Here is a 27249-nt window from a genome sequence, read left to right as displayed (position 1 = left end):
AGTTAGCAAAGCTAAAAAAAAAAAGGAAAACATATATATATATGTACATGAAAAGGAAGCGAAAGAGCATTTAAAAAATGCACGCAGTGAGGCCTTGACTGCAATATGTTGCCTAACAGCAGGCGCCCAAGCAATGCAATGTATCTGTGCCCGCTGCTTGCTTGCGTGTGTGTGTGTGTGTGCATTTTTATAGATTTTTTTTTAGCAGGTCAGCGGAGCAGAGTGCATAGACTGCGGCGAGACGAGGCGGTAGAGGGGTGAAGAGAGAGAGAGAGAGAGAGAGAGGGAGGGAGAAAGAACCTCGAGGCATGTGTCGCTTGTTTAACATTTTTCAACAATTTACTTAATCATGGGTTAGACAGCGAAATGCCAGCAGCAAGTTTTCTCCTTTTTTTCGTTGTGTTTTGCTGTTGCATACTTTTTGGCTGGCCCACATTTTGCCTGGCGGTTTGTTTATTTTGCAATGTGTGCGCGCCTCAAGTTATGCTTGCGGCTTTTACTTCTTTTTCTCGTCGTCGTCGACGTCGTCGTCGTTGTCGTCGTCCTCATCGTCATCATCATCATCATCATCTTGGTTGTTGTTCTTTCTCTATTTTTTGAGTACTGCAACATTTTTAATTGCTTTACATAATACCGTAGACTGGGTTTCATTATTTTTAATTGTTAGTGTGCTCGTGTTTATGTATGTGTATATGTGTGTGTGTGTGTCTATGAATGTGCTGGTGCTTTAACAACAACAACAACAACAGCAAGAACAATTTCAATGCAGTTTTATGAGGCAGCAACCAACCTTAACCCAATAGTTGGCAAATATGATTTTCTGCTCTGTGGTCTTGCAATTAACCCAAAACTCTAATTGCTAAATTAACTTTATGCTCATGTGTGTGTGTGTGTGTGTGTGTGTGTGTGTGTGTGTGTTGGTGTTAGTGTGTGGCATATGAAAAATGAAAACCGAAATCAAAATGATGCATAAAACTTTTTAATTAAATGTAGAATCAAGTAGTTTACCAAAAAGAACCAAATGAAATTTTCCAAAAGCAAATGAGTAATTTTTTCGCCACTTAAGACTTAAGTGAACATTTTAACTTAACATTATTTGCGAATATATAATACGAACCTTAGAAAAATTAAAATTTAAAATACATAAAATATATAAATTTTAAACGAAAGAGTTACAAACTGAATTGGAATACAAATATATTGAAAAGAATAGAAAAATATAAATGGATTCCCATCATAGAGTTGAAGAGACGTAGAAATACTAAAGCAGGTAATAAATGTCCAGACCTTTATATAAAGTTAAGAAATCTTTTTTCCACAAGCCACCAAATGTACTTGAGATTAATTAAAGAATGTTTGCTTTCATTTCTACTGGTTTTCACTGTACTCAACAGAAAAAAAGAACTTGAACTTAACCACATTTCTTCGCTATGCAATTCTAGACCTGAAACTTGACATAAGCCCATTCCCTAACGCACTTCCACACTCTTCTCCCTCCCTCTCTCCCTCCCTCTCTCCCTCTCTCTGGTTTTTTTTTGCTGTTTTCCCTCCCACTTTCCTACGTACTCAACATCATCATAATTTTCTCACCCAAGAACGAGGGAAGAAGAAAGACGAACTTCAACTTTTTTGCTTGCAGCATAATTACCAGGAACAAACTTTTACTCACTTGCCCCATAACCAGCAACAACATGGAAGTAAACTTGAAAAATGTCGAAAATAAGCAAAACTTCTACTGACTTTAAGATGCTCACAAACAGGCAAGAAACATTAATAACAAAAAAAAAAGAAAGAGAAAAGAAAAGTACCTCAGAAAACACAAAAAAAAAAACTGCTACCAAAACCCCTCAAACAACCGAAACTTTCGCTATTTTTCAATTTCGGCCACACTTGAGCTGAGCAATGGGCTAACCAAAAGGCTGACTATACAGGGCCAGGGACAGGGTCAGTCTTTGGATGAAGAAGTGTGTGCGTGTACGTCTGTGTGTGCGTGGGCAAATAAAAATTAAGCGCAGACAGAATTTTCAACAATTTTTTCTTACGACTCTCCAAAGTCTACTAAAAAACGAGCGCTCACAAAGTTAAACCCAGAAATGAGAAAAGCAAAAAAAAAAAATTTAAATTATATTAACACAAATGAAGAAGCTACTTCTGTTTGGCCCCTTTTTGGTTGTGTGTGTGTGACCATTAGTGCCAACAAATCTGACCTGTGGGTGCTTCAACCACAAAAGAGAATCCGCCAAAAAAAAAAGCACTTGACCAAAAGCTAAGCCAAGCAAATCACAAAAAAGGAACGAGCGCGCCCAAGAAGAACTTCTCTTTCAAGTCACTCCAATTAAAGTTGTTTGTAAAATCCCAGACCCTCCCCTGTCACAACCTCCTCCCACCGAGTCTCTACTCCAATCCTACATTCCACTTCACTTTTATGTACATACAAATGTACATTATATACCTACTACATATACATACATATATACCATCTTATATTTGTAATACGAAACTTGTAATGAATACGTTTCAGACATACCAAAAAAGGAAATGTGTGTATGTATGTGTGTGTGTGTGTGTATTTGTGTGTGTCGTGCTCATACCCTACAAAAGTTTTTTCGTTTTCTATTATATTCTGATCCACGTGCAGGAGAGACGACAACGGCAACCAAAATCATCATGAAGAACGATGATGATGATGCTGATTTTGATTATTTTTTGTTGTTTGCATAGCAACTTTTGTTAACACACCAAAAAAAAAAAAAAAAAAGAAGAAAAATACGAAAATAAATGGCAAATTCAATGAAGGAAATCCAATTAGAGATTTCCATTAAATAGCCAGAAAAGATTTTTTAAAAATTTCCATCTAATTGCTATAACCAAGCAGTTCAAGAACAAAATTCATTGCCTACTTTCAGGCAAAAAGTCATTACTCATGACCCATAACTTTCAGCTTTTTTAACACACACACACAAATACACCCTCTCCCTCTCTCCTTTTCCCCTTCTTCTTTTTCTCTATTTCTGTTTCCATTTTGGCTCTTCTGAGTCTTTATTGTCTGCTGTTGGTTGGCAAAACAAACATAAAGCATAAAAAATCATGCTGTGGCCACAAAACTAACGCCTCGAGCTATCACACACTCACACATACCCATTCACACACACACACACATGCACTAAATAGCTAGGTTAGGTTAGGTTAGGTCATGTTGCCAGCTTGTTGCACTTGGCCTAAGGCTCATTAATAGAGCGATTATTTTTTTCCTTCTTCTTTTCTCCTTGCTTTCTCTTTTTTTTCTTTCTTTATGTGTGTGTGTGTGATACACTTGACTTGTCTCGCGTCGCCTTGTTGCTAGCCTAGCTAGCTAGCTAGATAGTAGCTCGCAGCTTGTTGACACTCATTGAGACAAAAAGTGCTTAACTGGCTGCACTTTTACGACAGCTGCAAGCTGCCATGAAATGCAGCAACACAGCAACCGAAACAGAAACAGAAACAGCAACAGAAGAAAAAACCGAGAACTAAAGTAAAACTAAAACTAAGACTTTCTATATATGTTTATACCCTCCATCCTCCGCAATCCAGGATAAGAGGAGACTACTGGATAGATTAATAGAAACGGAAATGAGTTGCAACTAAGATGCTTATGAAAACATGGAGATGATTTCAAATGAATGATCATTTATAAATCTATTTCCAAGAGAAATGGGAAGGGGGAAATCTGCTGAATGACTTAAAGATGATGGAAATGCTTAACGTTTGAATGAAGAAAGAAAATGCTCTTTGTTTTATCTTTGAATGGTTTCCAGGGTATTTAAGTTAGCGATTTTCATTTGTTTTAACAGAATTTTCTTAGTTGCCTTTCACTCTTTCTTGCTCTTTCTTTAGTTGCTTTTAAGTTTTCCTCACACTCCTGGCACTTAAGCTTTTATTTTCTGCTTTTGTGCGCTTAATTTGTTTGTCAGGCCGCGTAAGTTTCTAGGCTTTTGTGTTTTGGATGCCATAGCATCAGACAGACAATGGGAAGCTCTGAAGTAAATGTGGTATGTGTGTGTATGTGTGTGTGTGTGTTGCATAACACAAGGCGGTGTTCGCGAAAAATGTCAAGCACCTCGACTCGGCATTACGACACGTACAGCGAAAGGTTAAGTATGCCTGACACGCTGTGAATTATAGCAGCCAGTGAGAATGAGAGACAAACAGACAGACCGACAGACATCTCGACTGAGAGAGAGAGAGAGAAAGGGGGAAGAAGTGAAAACAAATGGCAACGCCTGTTTGGCCTGTTTGTATGCAATGGAAATTGGGTTGGCACTTTGAAATGTTAATGAGCCGCAAGCAAATGTCAGTTATCTATAGCACACACAATAGAAATGCAACTCATTCATTTTTTTTGCTCCATTTTCTTTTCGCTTTCTTCTCGCATTTCGAACAAAAATAGCTTCACTTTTTTATATACTATAATTTCGTATAATTTCCAACGATAGTTGAAGGCGAAACGACCTAGATTTTCTTTTTGCCAACTTTTCTGCATTTTGGCAAACAACAATAAACGTACCCAAAGGAGAAAACGACAAAAAAACAACCAACGAAAAAGAAATGTGTCAAATAAAGTATCAAATTTGGAAAAAGTTTTGACATGGCCATATCAAAGCAAATAAATCTTGCAAAAAACGAAACGGAGTAGAAATGTAACAAAATTTCTAGGCAGGGGTTGATTCAACTTAAAGCCTTAAAGTATGCTTTGTAAAATTAGAGGGGCGTAAAGTAGTTTTGGCGCGACTCAACACGATAAAGTAAAAACCGCAAAGTATGCTACACACACACACACACACACACTAATACACAGGAAAGAGAGACATGACGCCGTCGTCTAATAGGATTACAGGCGATTCAGTCGCTGGTACTTGCCACTAAGTAGAAGAGTTTTCTAGGCAAAGCGACGAGGAAAAAAAACGAAAAAAATGAAAACACAACTCAAATCGCCTGGCTTGCGGTTTTTCGTTGACGTTGTCGTCGTCTACTGAACTTTTGCATGCCATGCCACAAAATCAATTAAGCGACGTCGCGTCTCTTTCAAAACAAAACACAAAAAAAAAACCAGCCAAAGAAGGGGGAGGAGAGGACGAAAAAAAAAAATCAACAACTACAACAAACTATCAAAAGCTGTCAAAGTTGGTTTTTGCCAGCCGCAAAATTTGCCAACCACCAAAAATGTTAGAGTCGCCTCCCCTCCCCAACCCTCCCCTTTGGAAAAAAACGAATGATTTAGGATTAGTGGGCGGCGGTTACGGCGGCATAAGCGGCAATGCCGTAGGTTCGTTTGGTATAGAACTAAGCAAACTGGGTCACAGTTTGAAATTTGATTAAATGCACTGCAAAGTAGGCAAACTTCTGAATGGCGAATAATGTTGATTTTATCCTGAAAATGGCAAACCAAAACGAAGGAGCACATCCATATGAAATCAGTCAAAACTAGAAACTAAGAACCTGAAGACTTCTAGACATTGTATATAAAGGGAGTATCTACCTTGAAACTCTCCAATTGGGAAAATCGTGGAAAATCTGTTGTCATTCAAGACCCTGAAAGCTTTTTGCGTCAATTGGGAAAACTGTAATGAAAGTTTCCAACCAATGAATTTATATTAGAGGCCCCCGAAGCGGCATTTGCTCTCGTTTGTTCGTCTCCCTTTTTTTCAGTCCCTCCCTCGCGCTACCTGCTACCCCACCTAGGAGGCCCTAGGGCTCTATCAAAATATCAACATGTGAAACAAGTTGTGAATCAAAGTTTGATCCTCGCCAAGAGCAAATGTAACCGCAGGAGCAAGCAGCCTAAACGAGGAGCGCCCGGAATAGAGTAGAATATAGTGGAGTACAGTATGAAATACAGTCAAAGTAGAGTTGAGGTGGATGGTGGATGATGATGATGGTGGGATGCATGAATGAGAACGGAGTGAACCGTAGTGAAGCCAGCCAACCAGCCAGCCAACCAGCCAGTTAGTTAACTAAACCAAACAAAGCATCAACTGAGTTGTGTTTTCTCTTTTGGTCCTAACATTAAAATATGCGCATCGCGTGCCTTTGGCTTTTTACCTTTATGTCGTGTTTAGTATTAGTAACTATCTCTATCCCATTCTTTGCTCTTTGCTGCTCAGTTTCTCTCTCTCACTCTGTCTCTTTTTGTGTGTCTGTGCTAGGCAGCCAGGTAAATCCCATACGCAGGACTATATGTCGGCACATGAAACGTGACTAAGCTGACAATTGTGTGTCGAAGTAAATCCAAAGTTTTTGTGGCCTGACTAAATAAATCTCCTAGGCGAAAAAAAAAACCAAAAAAAAGGAAACACACACACACACACAGAGAAAGTTTGTCAAACAAAAAGATATGGCGTGGGTGGCTGAAGGGAGGGACGAAGGTTGGGAACTGTGTATGGTATTGTGGCGGAGGGAGTTGTACATGACAGGCGACATAAATACTATAGTTTGCCTTGCTTTCTGTGAACGTTACTAAAATTTAATAAACTATACAAAAGAGACCCAGAGAAAGAGACGGAGACAGAGATGGAGACGGAGACAGAGATGGAGATGAAGAGACACAAACATTTTACCTATTCCAAGGCATTCGACTTGACCAGGACAAGGATTTGTGTACCGAAACAACTTTGACAACTTTGTGCTTATGTTCGTGTGTGTGCGTGTTTGTGTGTGTGCTTTCTCTCTATTTATATGTCAGGCACAGGCAGTACCTCACACAGATACAAATAGCTGCAGCTGTGTTAGTGCAAATATAAACAGAGGACAAACGGCGAAACGCGTACACGCATATAGATGGCCCGCATTATAGTTCTCTGGGGGCAGGAGGGAGCGATGGGAGGCCGAGAAGAGGTGGAGATAGAGACAGTGATAGAAATGACAAAGGGACGGTGAGAGAGAAAGAGCAAGGAATAGAAACAGTCCTCACAGTGGTCAAAGATGCGGAAAACTCTATGTAATTTAGGTTTAATTTAGGAAAATATATAGTTTAAATTAAAGACAAAGATACTTCATGTAGGTATATAATCGGCTTAATCCCATTTTCCATGTATGTAGAAACATGTGTAGCTCACATTGTTGTGGGACCACTGTCATTTCATTTGGCCATAGAGGCCTGTAACTAGATGCAGTCAACTCAGATGGCACATAAACACTGGATACAAATACACACACATGCACACAGACACATACATATACATAGACATACACATTGGACATACTAATACATAGACACGGTCTAAACAATGCGCCCAAATGTCAGTTTAGGCGCCTTTTGTTTGCCTCCCGTATCTGTTTCTTTCCCTTTCATTCTTATCCGTTGTCTCTTTCGATCCAATGTTCATTTTGTCTGCGGCTGCTGCTGCTGCTGCTGCTTATCAACAAAATGGCAGTTGCAGCTGCTGCAGCTGCAGCAACAAAGCAACAAGGTAGAAAACAACAAAAGAAAACCAAAAAACAAAAGCAAAAACACAAAAAAAAAAACTAACTAAAACCTGCACTAAACTACATTGCGTATACGCAACGTGGACACCCGTAGAGTACACGTGGGCCATTTTGTCCATTTGTTGGGGGCTGCTTATTTACCTGTCGTTATCGTGGTCCTTCTTGTCGTTTATTGTTATATTTGGATGCCACTAGGACACACTGCATCGCCGAACAAAAGCGATGAAATATGTTCCCGCTAAACTGGTAAAATGCAGTTCGGAAGATTCTAATCGAACAGCAGCAACACATTTCTCTCTCACATCTCTTTCTGCAATTGAAGAAAATTTCATTTAAATTGTTCGTTGCATTCGATCGGTGGGATTATTGCATTCGTCTCATTATATAATTGCATCTCGATTTCAAATTCTGTTAGCACAATTTTCAATGAAATTTTCCCTGGTGAGGTTTTTCATTTCACTTGTGTTTTTCTTTTCCTTTTGCCCTTTGTCCATGGCCCTTGCTTAAGTTGCATTTAACCCCCCGCCTGGCGCAATAAAACAAAAAAAAAAAATAAAAAACAGAAAAGAAGAAAAATAAGAAAGAAAGGACAAATAAGCAAACTGTAGCCAACAACACCTTCAGTTGTCAGTTTTTGGATTCAACTTCAGCTTGTGCTTGCTCCGGGGTTTTCATTCTGGCCATTTGCCTGGCCATCAGGATGGCCTCATTTTCATTACCGTCTCTTCTTTTGCTTTCTCGACTCTCTCTCTCTTTCTCTCTCATATTCTCTCTCTTTCTCTGTATTCCACTCATCTATTACCCCGAACTCTTGCTTCACAGCAATTCATGCTTAACTGACATTTCGGCTGTCATACCAAAAGTGTTTTACATTTCTCTCGTCAACAGCAGCGGTGAGCCATCCAGCCATCCAATGACTCTACAACTCACCGTCAAGGAGGTGGAGAAGAAGAAGGAGAAGAAGTTGTTGCCACCTACCTGAAAAGGTGTTGGCATGCTCCCCATTGTTCATTGTTGGCATGCCACAAGCAGCTGGTGTCGTTTTTCGGTAGCTACCTCAATCGTCCTTCTCCTTTTCCTTTCCTCCTTCATTCACACAGTCTTGGTAGTCTTAATTTAATTAACATATTTTTCGGTCTGTTCTCTTTAAAAATGCTGTTGAAAAGCTAACAATTTAATGAAAATAAATTCATAATTGCTGAAGGTATTTCTCGGACAGTTAAACGAAAGGTACAAGCAATCGGTGTGTAATTTGAAATGAATTATAAATTAATATAAATGAATATTTCGAAAAGTGTTAAAGTTGTTGACTTGATGCTTAACATTTTATTGAAAGTTGATAGTATCAATTAGACTTAGAGAATGTGGTGACCCCGATGACTCCGAATGGTGTATTAATAATTCCTGTCACTTTGAATGAAATGGCAAATTAGCAAGCACTTTCTGTAGTTTTTAAGTGAAAACTGGCAAATTTTCTAGAACAAGACTTAAAATCTTGTTTTTTTTTCTTTTCTCCTTCGCTCTGCCATTTTGTTTGTTCGTCGAGTGCATTATAAAAGCATTAAAATGCAAGTCAAAAAAAAAAAGAGGAATAATAGAAAAATAAAAGAGAAAGATAGAGCCAATGGGGGGTCATACACAAGCCCACCCCACTCTCTCTCTCTCTCTCTCTGTCAGTCTTTCTCTTTCTCTCTCTATGGGCGACAAGCCCCTGCTGTGTTTATCCTTCCTATGCTGGCTGTTCTTCCAATCCCACAACCGTCTCCGCATTCTGGTAGTGGAGGTGGCCTGCTGTTGCCTTATCACTAAAGCTTTTTGCCTCGCTTTTTCATGCTCCGTCTGACGAAATGCCATTACACATTTTGCGTACCAAAAACGACGATGAGGACAACAATTCGCATTCAAAATGACAACGACAATGACAACACACACACACACACACACACACACACACACCCATACATAGAGGGACAACAACATGAACAAGAACGTAGAGCAACATCAGTGAAAGAAGGCAAAATAAACGCTGGGGGTTGTAGAAATGAAGATAAGCTGCTTATCAGGCTACTCCCTCTCTCGCTCTCTCTTTCTCTCACTTACTCTGTTCCTCTTCCCATACCATTAACATTCCCCGGAGTAGTTTTTTGTCTTCTTTTTCTCCCTTCGCTCCACTCTATACACACACACACAAACACACATCGACTACTGCATCGTTTGGCATTCGTATTGTGACTCCTGGTTCCTGGCTGCTCTTACGACTGTCTGGAATGCTGCTGCTCCTCTTGCTGCTGCTGATGCTGTTGGATGCGAATCATTGCTGCAGGTCCTGGAATAGCTACTTTTGTTTGGCCCCCGCCGACATTGCCATTGTCATCGCCTCATCTTTTCCAACATCCTCCTCCCGATCCGAGCCAACCACATTCAGTAGTTTCTTTTTTTTTTCTCTAAGCCCTTGACTCACATCTATGTGTGTGTGTGTGTGTGTGTGTGTGTGTGTATGTGTGTGTGTGTGTTTTTGTGTCCATCTCCATATTCAAAAGAGCTTATGTGAGAGGGAAAGAACGAGGAACTGTGGCTTCACAATTGACATTTTTGCTATTTTGTTTTTGTTTAATATTAAAACTAATGCCACAAGGTTGACCCCCCCTCTTATCTGCCCTCCCTTCCTCTATTTCTCACTTTCGTCGTCGTCCCTCTGCTGCTTATGTGTATTTAAATGATGTTATCGTTTGTGTATGCAAATCGTTGTTGAGAGTGCCAAATGGCAGGACAGACAATGCCAGAGAGAAGGAGGCAAGTGGATAGTGCAGATTAGCACTTTTAGCTTAACTTTTACGCTTGATGGCAAAATAATTTGCTCGAAATGCAATGCTAATGTTTGGGGAAATGTTTTTCTTAATACAAAATGAAAACGGAAAAAAGTATGGCAATCAAATGTTTAAACACTCTAAAAAATGTCGTCAAATGGTAATGGAAAATATCCATGATAGAATTTTGATGGCCAAGAAAACATTTGGTTAATAAACAAAGCTTAAACCATTTAAAGTGATTTGTTTTGCCATGTATTCCCCCCTATTATCATTGAACACTGATTAATAATTCATTGTAATTCTAATTATACTTTGATGTGCATTCCATTTGAAATCACTTTTTATTCGGTTCTATTGATATGCATAAAAATGTTGCCTACTTTCTGGCTCCTCCTTCTCACGCAAGGACGCGAGCGCGATCATACACACACTAACTCACACGCTGCTGTGGGTCTAAAAATGTTGTCAAAAGCATTTTCAATTTCAATTTGCTGCGCATCAGTTTTAAGCGCCTTAAATCTGAAATCTAATTACACGCAAGCCAAAAGACAAAAGTCCAAAAATATTTTCGCCTCTCCTCACCGACCGACCGAACCGACCGACCGACAACAATCCGCCTGGAGGGAGGGACGAGCGACCCGACTGGGGACAACTGCTCTCAATTTTAATCACAGCTGACCGGCAGAGCGTTGAAGGTTCCAAGTTTACCTCCGCTTTCCCTTCCAGCTAGCCAGATAGAGCAGGAGCAGGAGCAGGAGCTGGAGCTGAAGTGGGTGGTTTGGGTGTGTATGTTTGTGTGTCTTTCTCTATGCCAATTTTGAATTTTGGTTCCGAAATTTTGCTCCCGCTGCCGCTGATGCTGCTGATGCTGTGTTTAACCGCGTGAAATAATCTTTGCTGGCAGCAGTCAGTCCAACGTTTTGTTATTATTGTTGTTGCTGTAGGTGCCAGTGGCAGGCTGGGAGGCATTTGGGCCACCGAGCTGCCTGCTATGGTGTCCAATGAGGGCGCGTTTCAATTTAACGATAATGCGCAGGCCCTGCGGCTATTCCCGGCGAACCAACTTGGTGTCATATTTTCCGCAGCTTAAATTTCCCACACAAACACACACACACACACAAAGAGAGAGTGGGAGATAGGAAAAGATGGCTATAAAAAATCTTCTTAAATTGACTTGGCTTGGCCACTTGACTGGCTGGCTACTTTAGTCTTTCAGATTTTGCTGCTCCTTTTTTCCAGCACATCCGGAACAGATCTCGACTAACTGATCATGGATAAAATGGTTTCCTTTGCTCTGAAACTAAAGTTAAAGTAACTTAAGAGGGCTTCTTCTTTTTAGCCTGCTGATGGCCAACAGGATATAATTTTCGCGCCAAGCACAAATCTCAAACAAATTTCCACAATTTCGTTCATTTTGTGAGCCGTTGGCGTTTCCGTTTCGTTGTTGTTGCTTTTTATTACATCCATTTCTTCTACTGTTTTTTGCTTTTGGCATTTGAATTTGTCGAGCATCCTGTTTGCACTCCGCATTTCCCCGACTCCTTAGCCTCTGTCTCCCTATCTCTCTCTCTCTCTCTCTATCTTTTCAACTAACTCTCTGGTGCCTGTGTCTCTGTCTCTGCTGCTTTTTAAGCCTATAAATGAGCTTAAAATTTTCTATGCGAATGAATGCGAATGCTTTTGAAATTTATTATAGATAGAAAGAGAAGGACACGAACACCCACTCCAAGTAGGCGTTGGCGGGGGCGGGGGCGGTCTGTGTCTCCTCTGTTTGTGTGCGTGTGTTTGTATATATCAAAGGCATTTTGGCACTCTCGGTCTATCTCAATGTTGAAATTTTTTAGCGCAGCAAATTGAATTTCATTTCGATTTTTTTTCCTCTTGCTTTTTTTTCCTATTTATTTCGTTCGCTTGGAAATTGCCTTTTGCCTTGGTAATTTTCTGTATTTTAGAGTTTTGTATCTTTTTGTCGGCATGCTGTTGGCCTGGCCTGGCCCAGTGTGTGTTTGTTGGTTTATTTGGTTTTTCTGTCTGTCTGTCTGTCCGTCTGTATGTCTGTTTGTTTAGCTAGAAATGCCCAACGTAAAAAAAAAACAGAATAAAAATAAAAAATAAGACAAATTGAATTTTCTATGCTGTTAAATAATTTCATTTCCATTTTTTTTTCGTTTTTATTCATTTTGGGTCTGATTTTTGTTGTTGCTAGGCACTGATTGCAGTATCTTTTCCTTCACCAGCTTCTCCCCCTGCCGCCGGCTGCACCCTGCTCCTTCCCCATAATCCGCCACCATTTTGTAGTTGTTTAAATATTCACTGCATACTTTTAGTGTCAATGTGTGTGTGTGTGTGTGGGTGTGTGTGTAAACTAGATTTTTGTGTGTAAAATGTTTTTGCATTTTCAAAGTCATGCATTTTAAATGAGTTTTTCTGTTGTTGTTGTTGCTGTTTTTTTTTTTTTGTCGAAACATATTTTATTTCGATTCGTTTCGTATCGTTTGAACAAAACGATAATTTAAAAGGCAGATAATAAAAATATTTAAGAATATTTAAAAATATGTATGTGTGTTATGCATATGCAAAAAGATTTATGGCCTGTTAAAATGTATTCGATAAAATTTTAACGAATATTGAAACAAAAATTACTCTAAATTTTGAATCTTATCAAATGAATTTTTGATTACTTCCTTTTAATTGAAGCCATAATAAATGTTTACAAATGAATGCATACTTTTTTTTTTATCCCATTGCGATGCAGTCGCAGTTAAAAGCCGAGATAAAATCAATCATCTACTTAAGATCTTGAGACTAAATTTCATAGAGATAACTTATTGTTCAGTATAAGAGACTTTGCATTTCTAGTCAATTCCACCTGATTTAGCATAGCATGCTTTTAGGCTATTGGTAAATTGTAACATAATATTATTGCAAACTGTTTAAACAATTTAACAACAACAAAGAGAAAAGGTACAAGTTTTGTAAACCAAGTTCAAATCGTGCGAGTTCAGCTTTTGTAGGTTAATTACCTAAACAACTATATATAAATATTTTCAACTGAAACTGATGTATTTTTCGCTTTTTTTTCTGCTTCTTGCAGGCTTCCTCCTGGAAGGAGTCACGCCAACGGCCCCGCCGGATGTACCGCCGCGTAATCCGACAATGAGTCGCATGCAAAATGGTCGTTTAACTGTTAACAATCCAAATGATGTTGACTTTGAGCCATCTTGTTTGGTGCGAACGCCATCGGGCAACGTTTACATTCCTAGTGGAAATCTAAGTAAGTATCTACCGCAACTAACCAACTATATAGATATAGATGGATATATAGATATATGGGATCCATGTTTAGCTGTCACATATATATTTCTATGTGTATGCAAATCCAATGCTCACCCACTCCTGAAAAAAAAACCCGTCAGGCGCGACGCGGCCTCTACGGTCAAAAAGCCACTTGACTCATTTGAATGTTTAGCGTGCTCAGTGCACGAAAAAATTCCATTTGCCATATTGCTATAAAAATGCAAAAACGAAAGCAAAAAAAAAAAAAAAATGAAAATGGGAAAAAAGAAGAAAAATGGATTTGGAGAGTGAGAGGAGAACATCGGCATTGGCAGCAGTATTTTTGCAAATTTTCAGCTCTTTTGTTTTCCATGCGCCTAAAATGCCGCTGCGCTTCTATACATTTGCCATTTATTGTTTTTCCAACAATCTTTCTTTCTCCCTTCCGCTTCCCCTGAATCTTTCTATGTCACACTCTCTTTTTTTTTCTGTCCGTTCGTTCGTTCGTTTATTTGTTTGTCGCTATATATGTATGTGCTTGTTTGTGTTTGTTTTCTCTATGCATATCCGCAAGCAGGCTTTAGGGATAAAACCATTCAAAAATGGAGTGAAAATAGTCGGCAGCAACAACCGCAGGGCCCTCGACAAACACAACAACAACAACAACAAGAGCAAGAAAAAATAAACACCAAAAGCAAACGATGAGTGGGTAAAAATGGCAAACTAGTAAACAACAAACTGCGGCAACCTTTTCCTGTTAGAACTCATGTGTAATATGCAACAGCAACATAGCATCAAGGGTATGATGATGCTATGCGAGGCATGAAATGCTGTTGACTGTGCCATGTTTTATAATCAACAAAAACAAAAGGACAATAAGGCCAAGAGAGGAGAGGGTCAAAAAAATTGAACTTTGGGGCGCACAAAAAGAAAATGGGTCAACAAAATTGATTTCATCCGATGAAAATAGATAACCAAGACCAAAAACCAAGAGTAAAGAATCAATCAGCGAAGGGCAACATGCAAAGATTCAATTTCAAGCATATTGTGAGGATAACCACACAATTTATACTTTAATATATGATAAACATATTGTTTGGAGATTGCAACACATAAGTATGATGTGTGAACCCAAAGGCTAAGCTATTTACTAGACTTTGTGAAAGTATCAAATGGAAAATGAATTTCGAAATGTTTGTTTTCTTAACACTTTCGTTTTTGCGGGAAAATAGGACAAACTATTTTTGGTCTTTATCATTTTTGCTCATCAATTTCCAGTCTCATACATCATTTTGTTGAGTAAAGACGAAGCGGGGGGTGGGGGCGATGTTTGTGTCGCAGATGTTTCTAACTAAAATGAACTTTCTATTTAAATGGCACATGGTATTGCATTGCATTTCATTTTCTTTTCAATTTCTTGTGAAATGCATTTGTTGCAGTCGTCGTCGTTGCAGCTAGCTAACAAATAAAACAAAAATGTTCGTGTTTTCTCTTTCTCTCTCTGTGTGTGTGTTGCATACATTTGGGCGCTCACTCTGAAATATCAACAGAAAATTGCGCAAAAGTAACGAAAAAGAAATAAACAGAGTGGCAACTCAAAACAAAACAAAACAAAACGCACATTGTTGCCTTTCACTCCACTCGGCATTCCAGATCCTCCGGATACCCTGCTTCTACCCTACTTACTAGCTACCTCGCTCTTTTTGCCTGGCCCAAGCCTCATGTGTGTATACATTTTGTGTAGCATACTTTCGGCCTGATGCTATGGCTGCTTTTGCTGTTGCTGCTGCTGCTGTTGTGTTTGTTTGCCGCCTTTTGTTTACTTTTTTGCATTGTACAAATACACACACAGGCACACTTGCACACAGAGACACAACAACAGAGATACATGCAAATGGAGTAGTATAATGTGTGTGTTTGTGTGTGTGTGGCATATATATGCCAAGCTTTGTCTTGATTTTCCTGCGTGGCATATAATTTTCTTTTCTGTCTCTCTCTTATGTTTTTTTTTTACCTCCTCCTCCTCCAAACCCCGAAGACCCGAAATTTCTCCAAGACATTTGTTTCACAACATTTCTAGTAACCCAGCTGCTCACACATTCAGTGGTTGAATATTTTTGCCTTCAAAGGGACTTTAATCTATCAAACACACACACACACACACACACACACACGCGCACACTTAACCCTACTACGATAAGGTATTGCAGTTTGCCTTTATTTTGCATCTCATTTGTTTGCATTCGCCCAAAAGTGCAATTAAATGACTATTTATGGAATTCTATTTGCATTTATGCATAAATTGATAAACATGCCTAGAAAAATATTGCGCACCTATTGGAAAACCTAAACTAACCCAAATTTATATGGCCAAAAAAGAGGTGAGGATGACGATGATGATGATGATGATGATGGTGATGCTGATGAGGATAGAGATATTGAGAGAAGCTCAATCTGAATTGAGATTTTTTTGGGAGGTTGGCTTGAATATTTTCATTTGCAATTTTCATGCAAAAATATTATTTGTTGACTTTTGTTGACGGAGAGGCCCACCACAAAAACCAACAACAACGACAACAAAATGAAAGAAAATCAAGAAGAACTTTTCTGCTTGAAGGTTTATTTTTAAATTTTCCAACTGGAGAGTGTATGCAAATACACAGAAACGCACACACACACACATGCATGCACACATACATATATGCAAATACATACATAAATATATCTACATATACATATGTATGTATTATATATAAAAATGGGCATTCTGCACGATTGGGTACACACTCACATGGGAGTTATCAACGAAACAGAAACGAAACAAAAGTTTGGCCAAGAGTTGGCAAAAAAACCAAAAAGAAAAAAAAAAGAAGAGAAAACACAACACAACACACACTCACGACCAAAAGGACGAAATAAGACAACAAATAAATGTATATCCTCAGCAGAAAAATTGCATAAATTGCCAAAGCGAGTGGTGGGGTAATGGCTCCCAAACATCCTTCCATTCACACCGACCATCTACCCTATCCCTATCCCTATGTCCCTATCACCTCCCGCCGAAGAGCCAGCGCCGGCAAAGGCAAATGTCGACATATTGATGGGGACCCCGTGTGGCTGTGATTCAGCTTTTTGCCCTGCATCCAGTTAAACAAAAAGAAAAAAACGACAGGAAGAAATGAAGAAAAGAGAGAGTGAGCGAGTGAGTGGGTGGATGGGAAAATGTGTTGCATACTTTTGTGCATGCCGCAGCTGCAGCTGATGTTGAATCGGTTTTTGGGAATACTTAAAGCTTTAACATGAATAAATGCAGTTAAAAATGTCTAAAGTTCCAGCAACACAAAAAAAATTGAAGGCCTTAAGTATACTCTTATGGCTGATCGTGTCGGCATATCGAAAATTGTTGAAATTTTCAATCCAACAAATATATATGTATAAGAGAAAATTTAAGTTTTCCGAGTCCGTGACTGAAAGTTGCCATATTTCTTTTGTGGCGGTCCCAAGCAGACGTAAACTCTTCTCCTACTCTACCTCTAGCCTGCTAGCCTCTCCCTCCTGGGAGTTGTATTTAAAAGTTTGCCTCGAACCTGGCCATTGGCCATGCAAATTTAAGTGGCTTCCGTTACGTCTGCCCCGTCATATATAACTAACTGTTTGCTATGTTTTCATTATAATAGCCCAACCATTGCGGCATTTTGATGCGGCATGCCGCACCCCCTTCGTCTTGCCACTTTCTTTCTCTCTCTCTATTTATCGTCCTGTTGCTTTAATTTTTTATCGCCTTTTTTCGAGGTTAGTTTTGCAAAGTTTACGCTGTCATTGACCGCACCAGACATTCTATTACTATACATAGGACAAGCCTAGACTAGCGTAAAAATGCCACGCCTACATTTCGTCTACTGCTGTCTGTGTCCGTCCTCTTGTGTGTGTGTTTGTGAGTGTCCTTCAACTAACTTTCGAACCGAAAGAGTCCAGTTATTGCTTTCTGGTTTATCGTTTGCTGTCCAGTCATGGAAATACTCGTAAATTTAACCCATACCGAGGCGAAACGTGAAGATGTGTGTGTGTGCAAGTGTGAGTGAGAGTGAGAAAAAGAGATAGCCAGAAAGTGCTTTAAATTTGTATAAAATATAAAGCGTATGCATGTAGGAGGACCGAACGAGGGGTGGAGGGGGGAGGGTAGAAAAAGGATGAGCATTGGTAGCTTTGGTTTTTGCTGTGTTGCGCCTTTTGCTGCTTCTGTTGCTGCTACTAAATTCATTCATAATGGGTTTTTGTACTGCACTATATCTACCTACTAGCCCCGCCCCCATTCCTACCGCCTTCCCCGTTAACACACCCCTTTATAGCCCAACCCAACCCACTTGCTCACACTCAATATAAATTTTACGTTTTTACGCAAACTGAAATTTATTATGGCCGCAGCATAGTAATTTATATTTTATGCCTGTGCTAAGTACAGTCAGTGAGACAAAAACACAGAGAGAGAGAGAGAGAGACAGGAGAGTAAGAAAGATAGACAAATGGACATACTGGAATGTACATACATACTATATACTATATACATATATATATATGCAGTTCCACGCACAATTTTAATTTTATTTAGTACCAAAAGTGCTTCCCTCTTCTGTTCCCTCCTCCCTTTTAGAACTCACTAGTTTTCATGCGATCTCCATTTGAATGCGTTTTTCTTGCCTATGGTTTAACTTGCTTCATCTTTTTTTCGTTTCGGGGAGCGCAACAAATTGGCTTCGTCTGCCATGTTCTGGCACTTAACTTTACTCTACCATATCCTCGGACTGGAGAGAGGAGGATTCTCTGTGAGTGTGTGTGTGTGCATATATATGGCTATATTCTATAGGTAAAAGCTTTGGCCATTTTGGCCATAGGATGGGTGTTATTCTCGTTGTTGTTGCATTTATAGAGCCGTGCAATAACCATTTGGCAAACTAGAAATTGGCATTTTATGTTCGCCTGTCTGTGGATTTCCCACTCTCAATGTGTGTGTGTGTGTATGTGTGTGTACGTGTGTGTTTCTTTTGATTTTTGAGTGCAGATTGTTGAAGATTTATTGATATTGAGTGCGGCCAGCAATGCGGTAAATGAACAGGGCAACTTTATAGTTTTCGGTGTTACTGCTGTTGTTGTTCTGTCATTGAGTTTCAGCTGAATTTCATCCCGAAACATTATAGCCACATATTATTATTTTTAGGTTAACTAATCTTTCTTCTACCCTAAACTATTGTGTACAGCATCTTCAAAACGCTCACTCACATTGCTGGCATTCTCAGACCTTGGGAAATTTACTCTCAACAACTTAATTATACAACGTGTATATATTCCTGCCTGCTGCCGCCTAGAAGTTTTCGCCTAACAATTTCTTAAAGCATACTTTTAGGTGCTTATATGAAATAACTTTATGCCAAAGCATTCATCCATATTCTGGCATCAACCCTTGAGTAAAATACTGTGAACTCTTCCCTTTATTTCACCCTTTCGTCTCAACCAAAAAAAAAAACACACACACACACACACACTCACACACATACAAAATGAGAAGAAGTATGTAAAACAATGTTGTTTGAGCACAACATTTTGTTGTGTGGGTGTGTGTGTGTGTGTGTTGCAATGTTGCAATGTCGCAATGTTGCTTGATGCATAATTTATATGCTTTTAATGATTTTGCGCCTTTTGTTAATGATTTTTCATAATACATAGAGAGGCAAAAATGGGGGAAGGAAAGAGAGAGAGAGAGAGAGAGAATGAGAGATTCTATAGGAATTTTTTTCTATGCAATTAAAATTGCAGCCTCTGCCTTTGGCCCCTACTCCTACTTCTTGGCGACCCTTCTCGCGCCTACGTACATACATACATACATATAAAATATGTTAATTAAAATAATGTTACCCCAGAGCGAGAAAAATAAAGCCAAGCAAATGGCTTAGAATAGCTTTACATACACATCCATATGAAGTTGAGTTGGTTCCCTGCAGGCTCGCTTTGTCGCCATTTTTCCATTTACATGCCATGCTCAACGCCTTTCAATAGGCATCACACACACACACACACACACACACACACATATGTACTTTCTTAACCCAAACCACCCACAAACTCATTACATGACATTACGTATACGCAGAGCGAAGCAAAGAGACCAAGATGAAGCAGCAACAGAAGATGGTAAACAAGGCACCAGCCCATGATGATGACTTCCGTTGTGGGAAATGCCGACAGTCTGCCGGTTGCTGCCGTTGCTTGGCATGGCGTCTTTTGTGCTTTTTGCTTATTCAAAATAAATTAAAAATGGAAGAGATGTGGAAAATGCAGTCAACCAGGCAGTCAGCCAGCCAGCCAGCCAGCCAGCAACGCATCGCAACGCAAACCCAAACCCAAACCAGCCAGCCATCACATAATTATGAACTTGAAATTTTTGCCATGCTAAGCTAAGCTGCTGATGCCGTCTATCCCTAAGGAATATTGCATAATTATTTAAATACAAAAAGTTTGCATTTCCCTTGCATTCACATACATGCATACATACATAAATGAACATATGACATAGAGAGAGCGAGAGAGAAAGACTTTCTCTCTGCTGGTGAAAAACATCTTGAGACATGTCGAGTGGGTTTCCTAAATCCAAAATGAAAGCAAGAAAACGGCTAAATAAACCATATTACATGCATTTTTAATTACAATTTGCACTTGCAGCAAATCAACAATCTACCACCCACTCCACCCAATTTGCCCACTATTCATCACATTTGCTTTCTAATGGGGGATAATTTTCAAAAACTAAAAGTGGGTGCATTCTGATTGCACATTCATTAGGTTGTTTTTTTCCTTTTGAAAGAAATTTCACTTTTAATGTGAAAGATCGAATTTTAAATCAGATCTCACTTTGTTTTGTTTGTTTTGAATAAATATGACAATATGTGTGGCATACTTTAGGGAACTTAATAGTTGTAAAGGGTTTTGAGCAAGTTCAGTGGTTATTTTTTAAAGAGGTTTTCCTCATCTGTTTTCAATTCGCTAGAAAAGTCATTCAACTGAAAGTTGATTTTTTGTTGCTTTTTGCTATTTTCACCATCATCATCATATTTGGTTCACACTCACACACACACACACACACACTCGCACATACACCCCATAACGTTTTTGTTGTTGCCCGAGGTCATTGCAATTTTGTCGCAGCAACATGAAAGTGTCTACCACACCCACACGCACACACACTCTCACACACACATGTGAAAGAGGAGCTCAAGTTTACGTTGAGAGCTCCTATTGCTTCAACTACTCCGCTCGCTCTCTCTCTCTCTCTCAGTGTCGTGTATGAAAATTTATTTCAATTAGTGAAATGGTTTTGGGATTTGTATGAAGGAGGCGAAACGACCAATGCAACAACGCGCCACGTCACGTCGTTGGTGGCATGCAACGAGCTTGTTGCAACTTTATTTACGTTATTTACCTTTACGTTGAGCATAAATTGTAAATAGAGATATAAATGCAGAATGCATGTGCTGTGCAGGCATGGCAGGGCGGGAGAGCCGAGGGCAGGCGGTAGCAGAGGAATTATGAATAAGTTTTCCGTATGTTGGTGTCGTCTCAAGAAGGCCAATGAACTTTAACGTTGCCGCAAGTTTAAAACATTTTTAAAGACTCTTTTCAGACTTGGTTTTCATATCTCGCATTTTTTCTTCCTCTCGCTCTCTCTCTCTCTCTCTCTGTCTCTGCATCTATCTCTATCTCCGTCTTTCTTTTTTTTTTTGCCTGTTGTCCTCATTTTTCTTGTTGTTGTTGTTGTTTTTTTTCACATATTTACATTGCGCAGTTTTTACTTAAGTTGCTCCCTTGACGACACTTTTTTGACGCTGTTTTATCAGTGGGACCAAAAGCAACAACAACAACAACAACAATAAATAGCAGTAGCAAAATTTATGCAACTAACAAAATGTTTTTCTGTATATTCTCTTATTCTGTTTTTTTTTTTTTTTTTTGTTAGTTGTTTCGTTTGTTGTTTGCATTTTTATCGCCCCTAAACGTTTGCTAAAACAACAACAAAAAGCGAATGGTTCAGAGGATGGAAGAGTGCGGGTAAAGGAAAAGCGCCAACATCATGTGCGTGTGTGTGTGTGTATGTGTGTTTTGTGGTTGGGTGAAAGGGAGAAATTCTTTTTTTGTTTTTTTGGTTTTTATGTTATGGACCTAAGGGACTTTAACTTCAATGCGAATGGTAATCTGTAGCATACTTCTAGGCATTCAATATTCGAGTGGAAGCAAGCGACTAAAAATCGTTTAAATTAAAGACGAAAGCATGCGAGCGAGCGAGAAAGAGATAGTTTTTGGTTTAATTTCTAACCACATTACACTCGTCTCCATTTAACTGGTTAAATTGTAATTTACATCACTTTTCCTCTTGGTCGTTTCCTTTTGTCTCATCATTTTATCACTTGATTTATCATTTTTTGGAAAACTTTTTTACCCAACAGTTTTCCTCTATATACATATATATATATCTTTGCAAATTTTTGTGGGTTTTCCTAGCTGTCTTTCCGTCTATCTCTCTCTTTCCCTGTGTGCCTGCCTGCCAGCCCGCCTGTCTGTCTTTCTATCTATCTCTGTGAAGTTTTCTTGACAAGTGTGACAAGTTTTTCTCAGAGCAGGCAACTCCTTTGCCATCAAGCTTCGCTCAGCTCACCTCAGTCTCCGCCTCCATCTCCATTACCTTGTGGCAAGTGTCTTTAAGTGCAAATGTTGCTGCTGCTGCTGCTGCTGCTGTGGTTGCCACTGCCAGCCTAAAGTCACATTACACATGTACAAGGCAAAGCAATAATAGTAAATTTTAACCCCACACAGCCCCAAACCCACTTCCACCCCCTACCCCCACTCCCACTTACACCACAACTCGCACAGCAGCCGCCTTCATGCCGAAAGTCCTCCCACTTTTCACATGACTCGTTAAACTTTTTGCCATTGTAATAGTTCTGCTTGGTTGGTTTCTCTTTCTTTTCGACTAGGAAACCCAAATAGTTCTTTGTGAATGTGTGTGTTTAGGTTTATATGCATATGTGTGTGTGTGTGTGTGTGTGTGTGTGTGTGTGTGTATGTGGCTGTTTTACATGCTTCTTGCTTTTTCTTGGGTTCTACTGACTTTACTCTCTGGTTATGCGCATAATTTATAGAGTGCGACAATATGTTGCCCTCTGTCTATGTCTCTGTCCCTGTGTGTGTGTGTGTGTGTGTGTGTGTGTGATATGGAAAACTTTTCTACTCTCGTTTAAGAAGAAAATAAGATTTCTTTCACCCCATATTGTGTTTGTGTTTGTATCTGTATGTGTGTGTGTGTATGTGGTCCAGTTTTTCCGGCTAGCAGAAGGTCAAAGATCGAAAGAAAAGTCATGGCTGTTAAGGCTACAAGGCATAAGGCATATCTGTTTTGGGGTTTTTATTGTTGTTGTTGTTGTTGCTGTTGTGCTGAATGGAATGGAATTGATATTCTGAGAATTTTGGCTTATTTGCAAGTCATTAAAGATGTATTATCGTTTTGGTTATGCCGTCAAGTTTGCGCATTGATTGATAAATGCGATTTACCTTTTAGTGTGGCATACTATTAGGCGTGTATGCTAAATTTGTCCTGTCTGTATGTGTGTGTGCGTGTGTGTGTGTGTGTGTGTGTGTGTGTATGCACGGATGCGATGCATAAACGACATAATCACAGCAATTAGGTTGCATTAGTTTAAAGTCAAAGCGAACTGTTTGAGTTCGAGTTACGTCATTTAGTTAGTTTGTTCGTTTGTTAGTTAGTTAGGCTGAGGCACGCCCTAATTATAAGAGCCACCTCTCTTTCGCACTTGCTCTCCTTCTCTTTCTCACTCACTAAAGATTTTCCTTTTCAAAATTGACAGCTGAGTGTGTGACATAAAGGCTTAGAGGCGACCATAGGCTAAGCTTAAGCTCGTAAATATTTTTCATCTCAGTGAATAAAGAAAGAGAGAGAGAGAGTGATAGAGATAGAGAGAGCGAGACAGCAAGAGAAACAATCGAGTTGGCATTCATTATTCAAATGTCGCACCAGGAGCTTGAATTCTAAGGAGACAGAGAGAGAGTGAGAGAGGACAAAGACGAAGACAAAGTAGTATATAGTCTACCATAATCCCAGCTTAGTCTTTCACCAGACACACACACACACACAGACAGATACATGCGCAAAAACTGATTAGGCACAAGAGAAACTGTCAACTGAGGACCAAAATTGCCGTTTAATTAGAAGCAGATAAACACAAAACAACAAAAAGAAAAGAATTAAGCAAAAGCCAAAGCCAAAGTACAGTGAAAACCAGCCAACCCAATGGCAAATGACAGTAGCTGTCATAATCGTTAGACTACTTCAATTTGCACACGATGGCTCAAGGGGGTGGTGGGTGGGTTATTTCAGCAGGAGGAAGCACAGGGGGAGGGAAGGTGCAAAGGTTCGTTGCTTGGTTGGTTTGGAATTTGAACTTCCTATGTTATGCATGCCTACCCTCATTAAACATTAAATCAAATGCTTTTATGATGATGGTTATGTGTAATGCAGGCGCCAGGAAGTGAAAATGAAATACAGAGAGAAATGGAGAGAGAGCAAGGAAGAGAGAGTGAGATAGAGAGAGAGACCAAAATTGAAAAGCAGCAAGCGAGAAAGGGTTAAGTTGTGGCTTTTGACTAAGACATTGACGAGATGAAAATTTAGATTTCAGCTTTTACCTATCAATGATGTTTATGAAACAGATGATGCATTTCCACTTTGCCTGGCCGATCGAAAACTAAACAAGAAAACTTTCCATTAATTGCTATAATCCTTTTACATTTACTTTCTATTAGCATATACATAATCTCTCATTTAGAAACTAAACGAATATAATTTTTAAGAACATAAATTTTAAGTTCAATTTTCATGTGAAACTCATTAAAGCCATTCTCATGTTCATCCTTCCCCTTTCCACTTTATCATCTCCCATGGGGCATAAAAACCAAAAACCAAACAAAAGAAATCCCGAACAAAATGGTTAGACAAAAGCCGTCTCTATGTATATGTGTGTGGCGTGTGTGTGTGTGTGTGTGTGTGCATCTGACGCAACATATTAAGCGATTTATAATAAATAATTTAACTAGTGTAGTGTATCCAACCCTCTTTTTGACCCCCTCTCCCTTTTTCTCTGTCTCAGATACCGAATATAAATATAATTCTTGTTTTAAGGGCTTACTGAAAATTTGGCCCACATTTTCTGCCAAATATTTGTAATTTAGTTTGCATTTGCATTTACATTTTGGTTTTTTGGTCACATTTGTTTAAATAATTAGCTGATTTGATGTGAATAGTGACAACTCTCATTTCGTTGTCGATGTCGACTCTTAACTGTGACTTAACGAAAACAGCAACAACAACAACAACAAAATCACCAAAAACACCAAAAAAAGGTCAGCCAATAAACTTTTGTGACCTGATTTTGGTGTCAGGTCGAAAAACGATGAGCAAAATATTTGTGCAGCAACCAAAAACAACCTCTTACTACTCATGCCCCAATGCCAGGAGGAAAAACTGTTTGTTGTCCTTAACAGCAAGGATTATAAATTATAACAGCCTCACACGACCGACGGTTATTTATGTGGTGTCAATGGGTTTGGTTGGTTGGTTGGCTAGCTGCCTGCCTGCCTGCCTGGCTGGTTGACTGTTTGGTTGGTTAGTTGCATGTGCTTAGTTGAGTGGAAAAAATCTATATAGGAAATAAAAATAAAAATTGAAGAGACACAAACAGAGAGAGAAAGAGAGAGAAACTATAGGCTCTACTTTAAAGCCTTAGCTTAAGGGGGATCTAAATATCTCTATGTGAGGAAGAGAACATTGTGGAGCGGGGGAGAGCGGGGGGTATAAGAGCTTTTTGTGATTTATTTGCTTGATGGCAAATCATTAGCAAAAGCTTAGCATACTTTTTAGCTGCTGTCAGCTTTTCATGGGGGAGACAACAAACAAACAACCACAAAAAAAGAGAAGAAAAAATTTAAATAAGCCGACACATCCCTAATCCCAAATATATCTATGTGTGTGTGTGTGTGTGTGTGGAAATCACTTCATTTTATTGCCAAAAGCTGACAGTTTTTCTCAATCCACAAACACACACACACACACACATTCAAACATTGAAAAAATAAGGACGGAAAAAATCATTATACGAAATTGAAAGAGCTTAAATCAAAATTGTCACCAGCAGTAAAAGAAAATTTGAAGGCAACATGGAAATTGGCAGTCATTTTGTTGGCTTCTCATTTATATCCTTTTTGGAAATACTTTCCAATCCATACAAATGCTAATCAAAGTCCTCCTACATACATGACTTAAAGTTCTAAAAAAAACTGAATTTATTTCAGGTATAAATTGTAATAAGTTGTCAATTACAAGTGTCACATTCCTGTTGAGTGCGAAAGTCGCCTTTAACCTAAATCATTGCGAACATTTCAGGCTAAAACTGTTGTCCTCTTTCCTTTTTTTGCTTTCAAGTAGATGATCCATCAAACTCAACTACTTTCGCTTGCCTCAATTAACTCAACTCTTTTACTTCTCTCTCTCTCTCTCTCTCTCTCTCTTTCTGTCTCTGTTGCGCTCACTCGCTTTTTAAACATAAATCATTGCCTACTAAAAATAGAAGAAGAAAAAACTTCTTGCTCATTGATTTATTAGCGAGACAAACAAAAGAACAGGAACAGAAAACAAAAAAAGCACAAACTCTTTCTTTACTTTAACCCATGCTTCTGGTTATATCCCTGGGTATGTGTCTCTTTCACTCTCGGTGAAAAGCAAACCATCATCAGTCACCAAGCAAAACAACACATAGACACACACACATACACACACACACACGAACGTAGACAGAGTGGTGTGCATACGTTACAAGCGGAAAAGCAGCAGCAGCAGCAGCGGTAACTACTACTATGACGGAGAACTAAGAGAAAAAGGAGCCATGGTGTAGCGCGTGCTTTCAGCCAGAAACACGTACAAGAAATCATGAAATGTTGCCGCCATCATACCGAAAATTGTACGGGTAACGTGCTAGCAATCAAAGTACATGGCACAGGCAGCACAGGCTCATGCTCAGGCTCGGTCTCAGTCTCGGGCTCAGGCTCATTCTCAGTCTAAAACTCACAGGCACACAACTCCTTGGCACACACGTCTGATTTTTACTACACACGTGGGTTGATGGTGACGTCGACAGGCTGGCGACTGCCTACTGACAGCGGCAGTAAAACTAGAACCAGCACCAGCACCAGCGCCAGCGCCAGGATAAGGACCGAACAGGACCACCAGACCCAACAGCAGACATGGCTGCTTTTTTGCCTGTTTAAGTAAGCATGCAAATGTCACATGCAGCAGTCGAGAGAAAGAGTCTAGGTGGAACATGAGGCATGGCAGCAATGGCAGCAAGAGGCGTGATAAGCAGTCTCAGTTATCAACATGATGATGAGCATGATGGTTAGAGCAAAACTATAGAGTATATAGGAGGATTCTTGCCCACCCACCGACCGACCGCGTCGTTTCATAAATGATGAGCTACCAGCTCCTAGCTACACGTCGTCTTGCCAGAAATTTAGTGATTTCCCCAAGCATGTGGCATACTTTCCATAGAAAAAAGAAGCCTTACACACACACACACACACACAGTATGAT

The 27249-nt window shown here is 39.4% G+C and overlaps 1 protein-coding gene across 4 annotated transcripts in view; it reads left to right on the top strand.

Moving 5' to 3' along the window:
• Window positions 1-27249, top strand: part of LOC6639594 (teneurin-m) — a 149971-nt gene that overhangs the window by 81889 nt on the left and 40833 nt on the right. For all 4 annotated transcript variants that reach the window (XM_023181561.2, XM_002062233.4, XM_047012193.1 and 1 more), the window contains exon 2: window positions 13366-13545. In XM_023181561.2, the coding sequence (XP_023037329.1) occupies window positions 13366-13545 (180 nt within the window). The remainder of the gene's footprint in view (window positions 1-13365; window positions 13546-27249) is intronic.

This window comes from Drosophila willistoni (genome assembly GCF_018902025.1).
Source record: "Drosophila willistoni isolate 14030-0811.24 chromosome XR unlocalized genomic scaffold, UCI_dwil_1.1 Seg144, whole genome shotgun sequence".
In the NCBI taxonomy this organism is placed as follows: Eukaryota; Metazoa; Arthropoda; class Insecta; order Diptera; family Drosophilidae; genus Drosophila; species Drosophila willistoni.
Note: the sequence above shows the minus strand (reverse complement) of the source record. Positions and strands in the feature narration are given on the sequence as shown.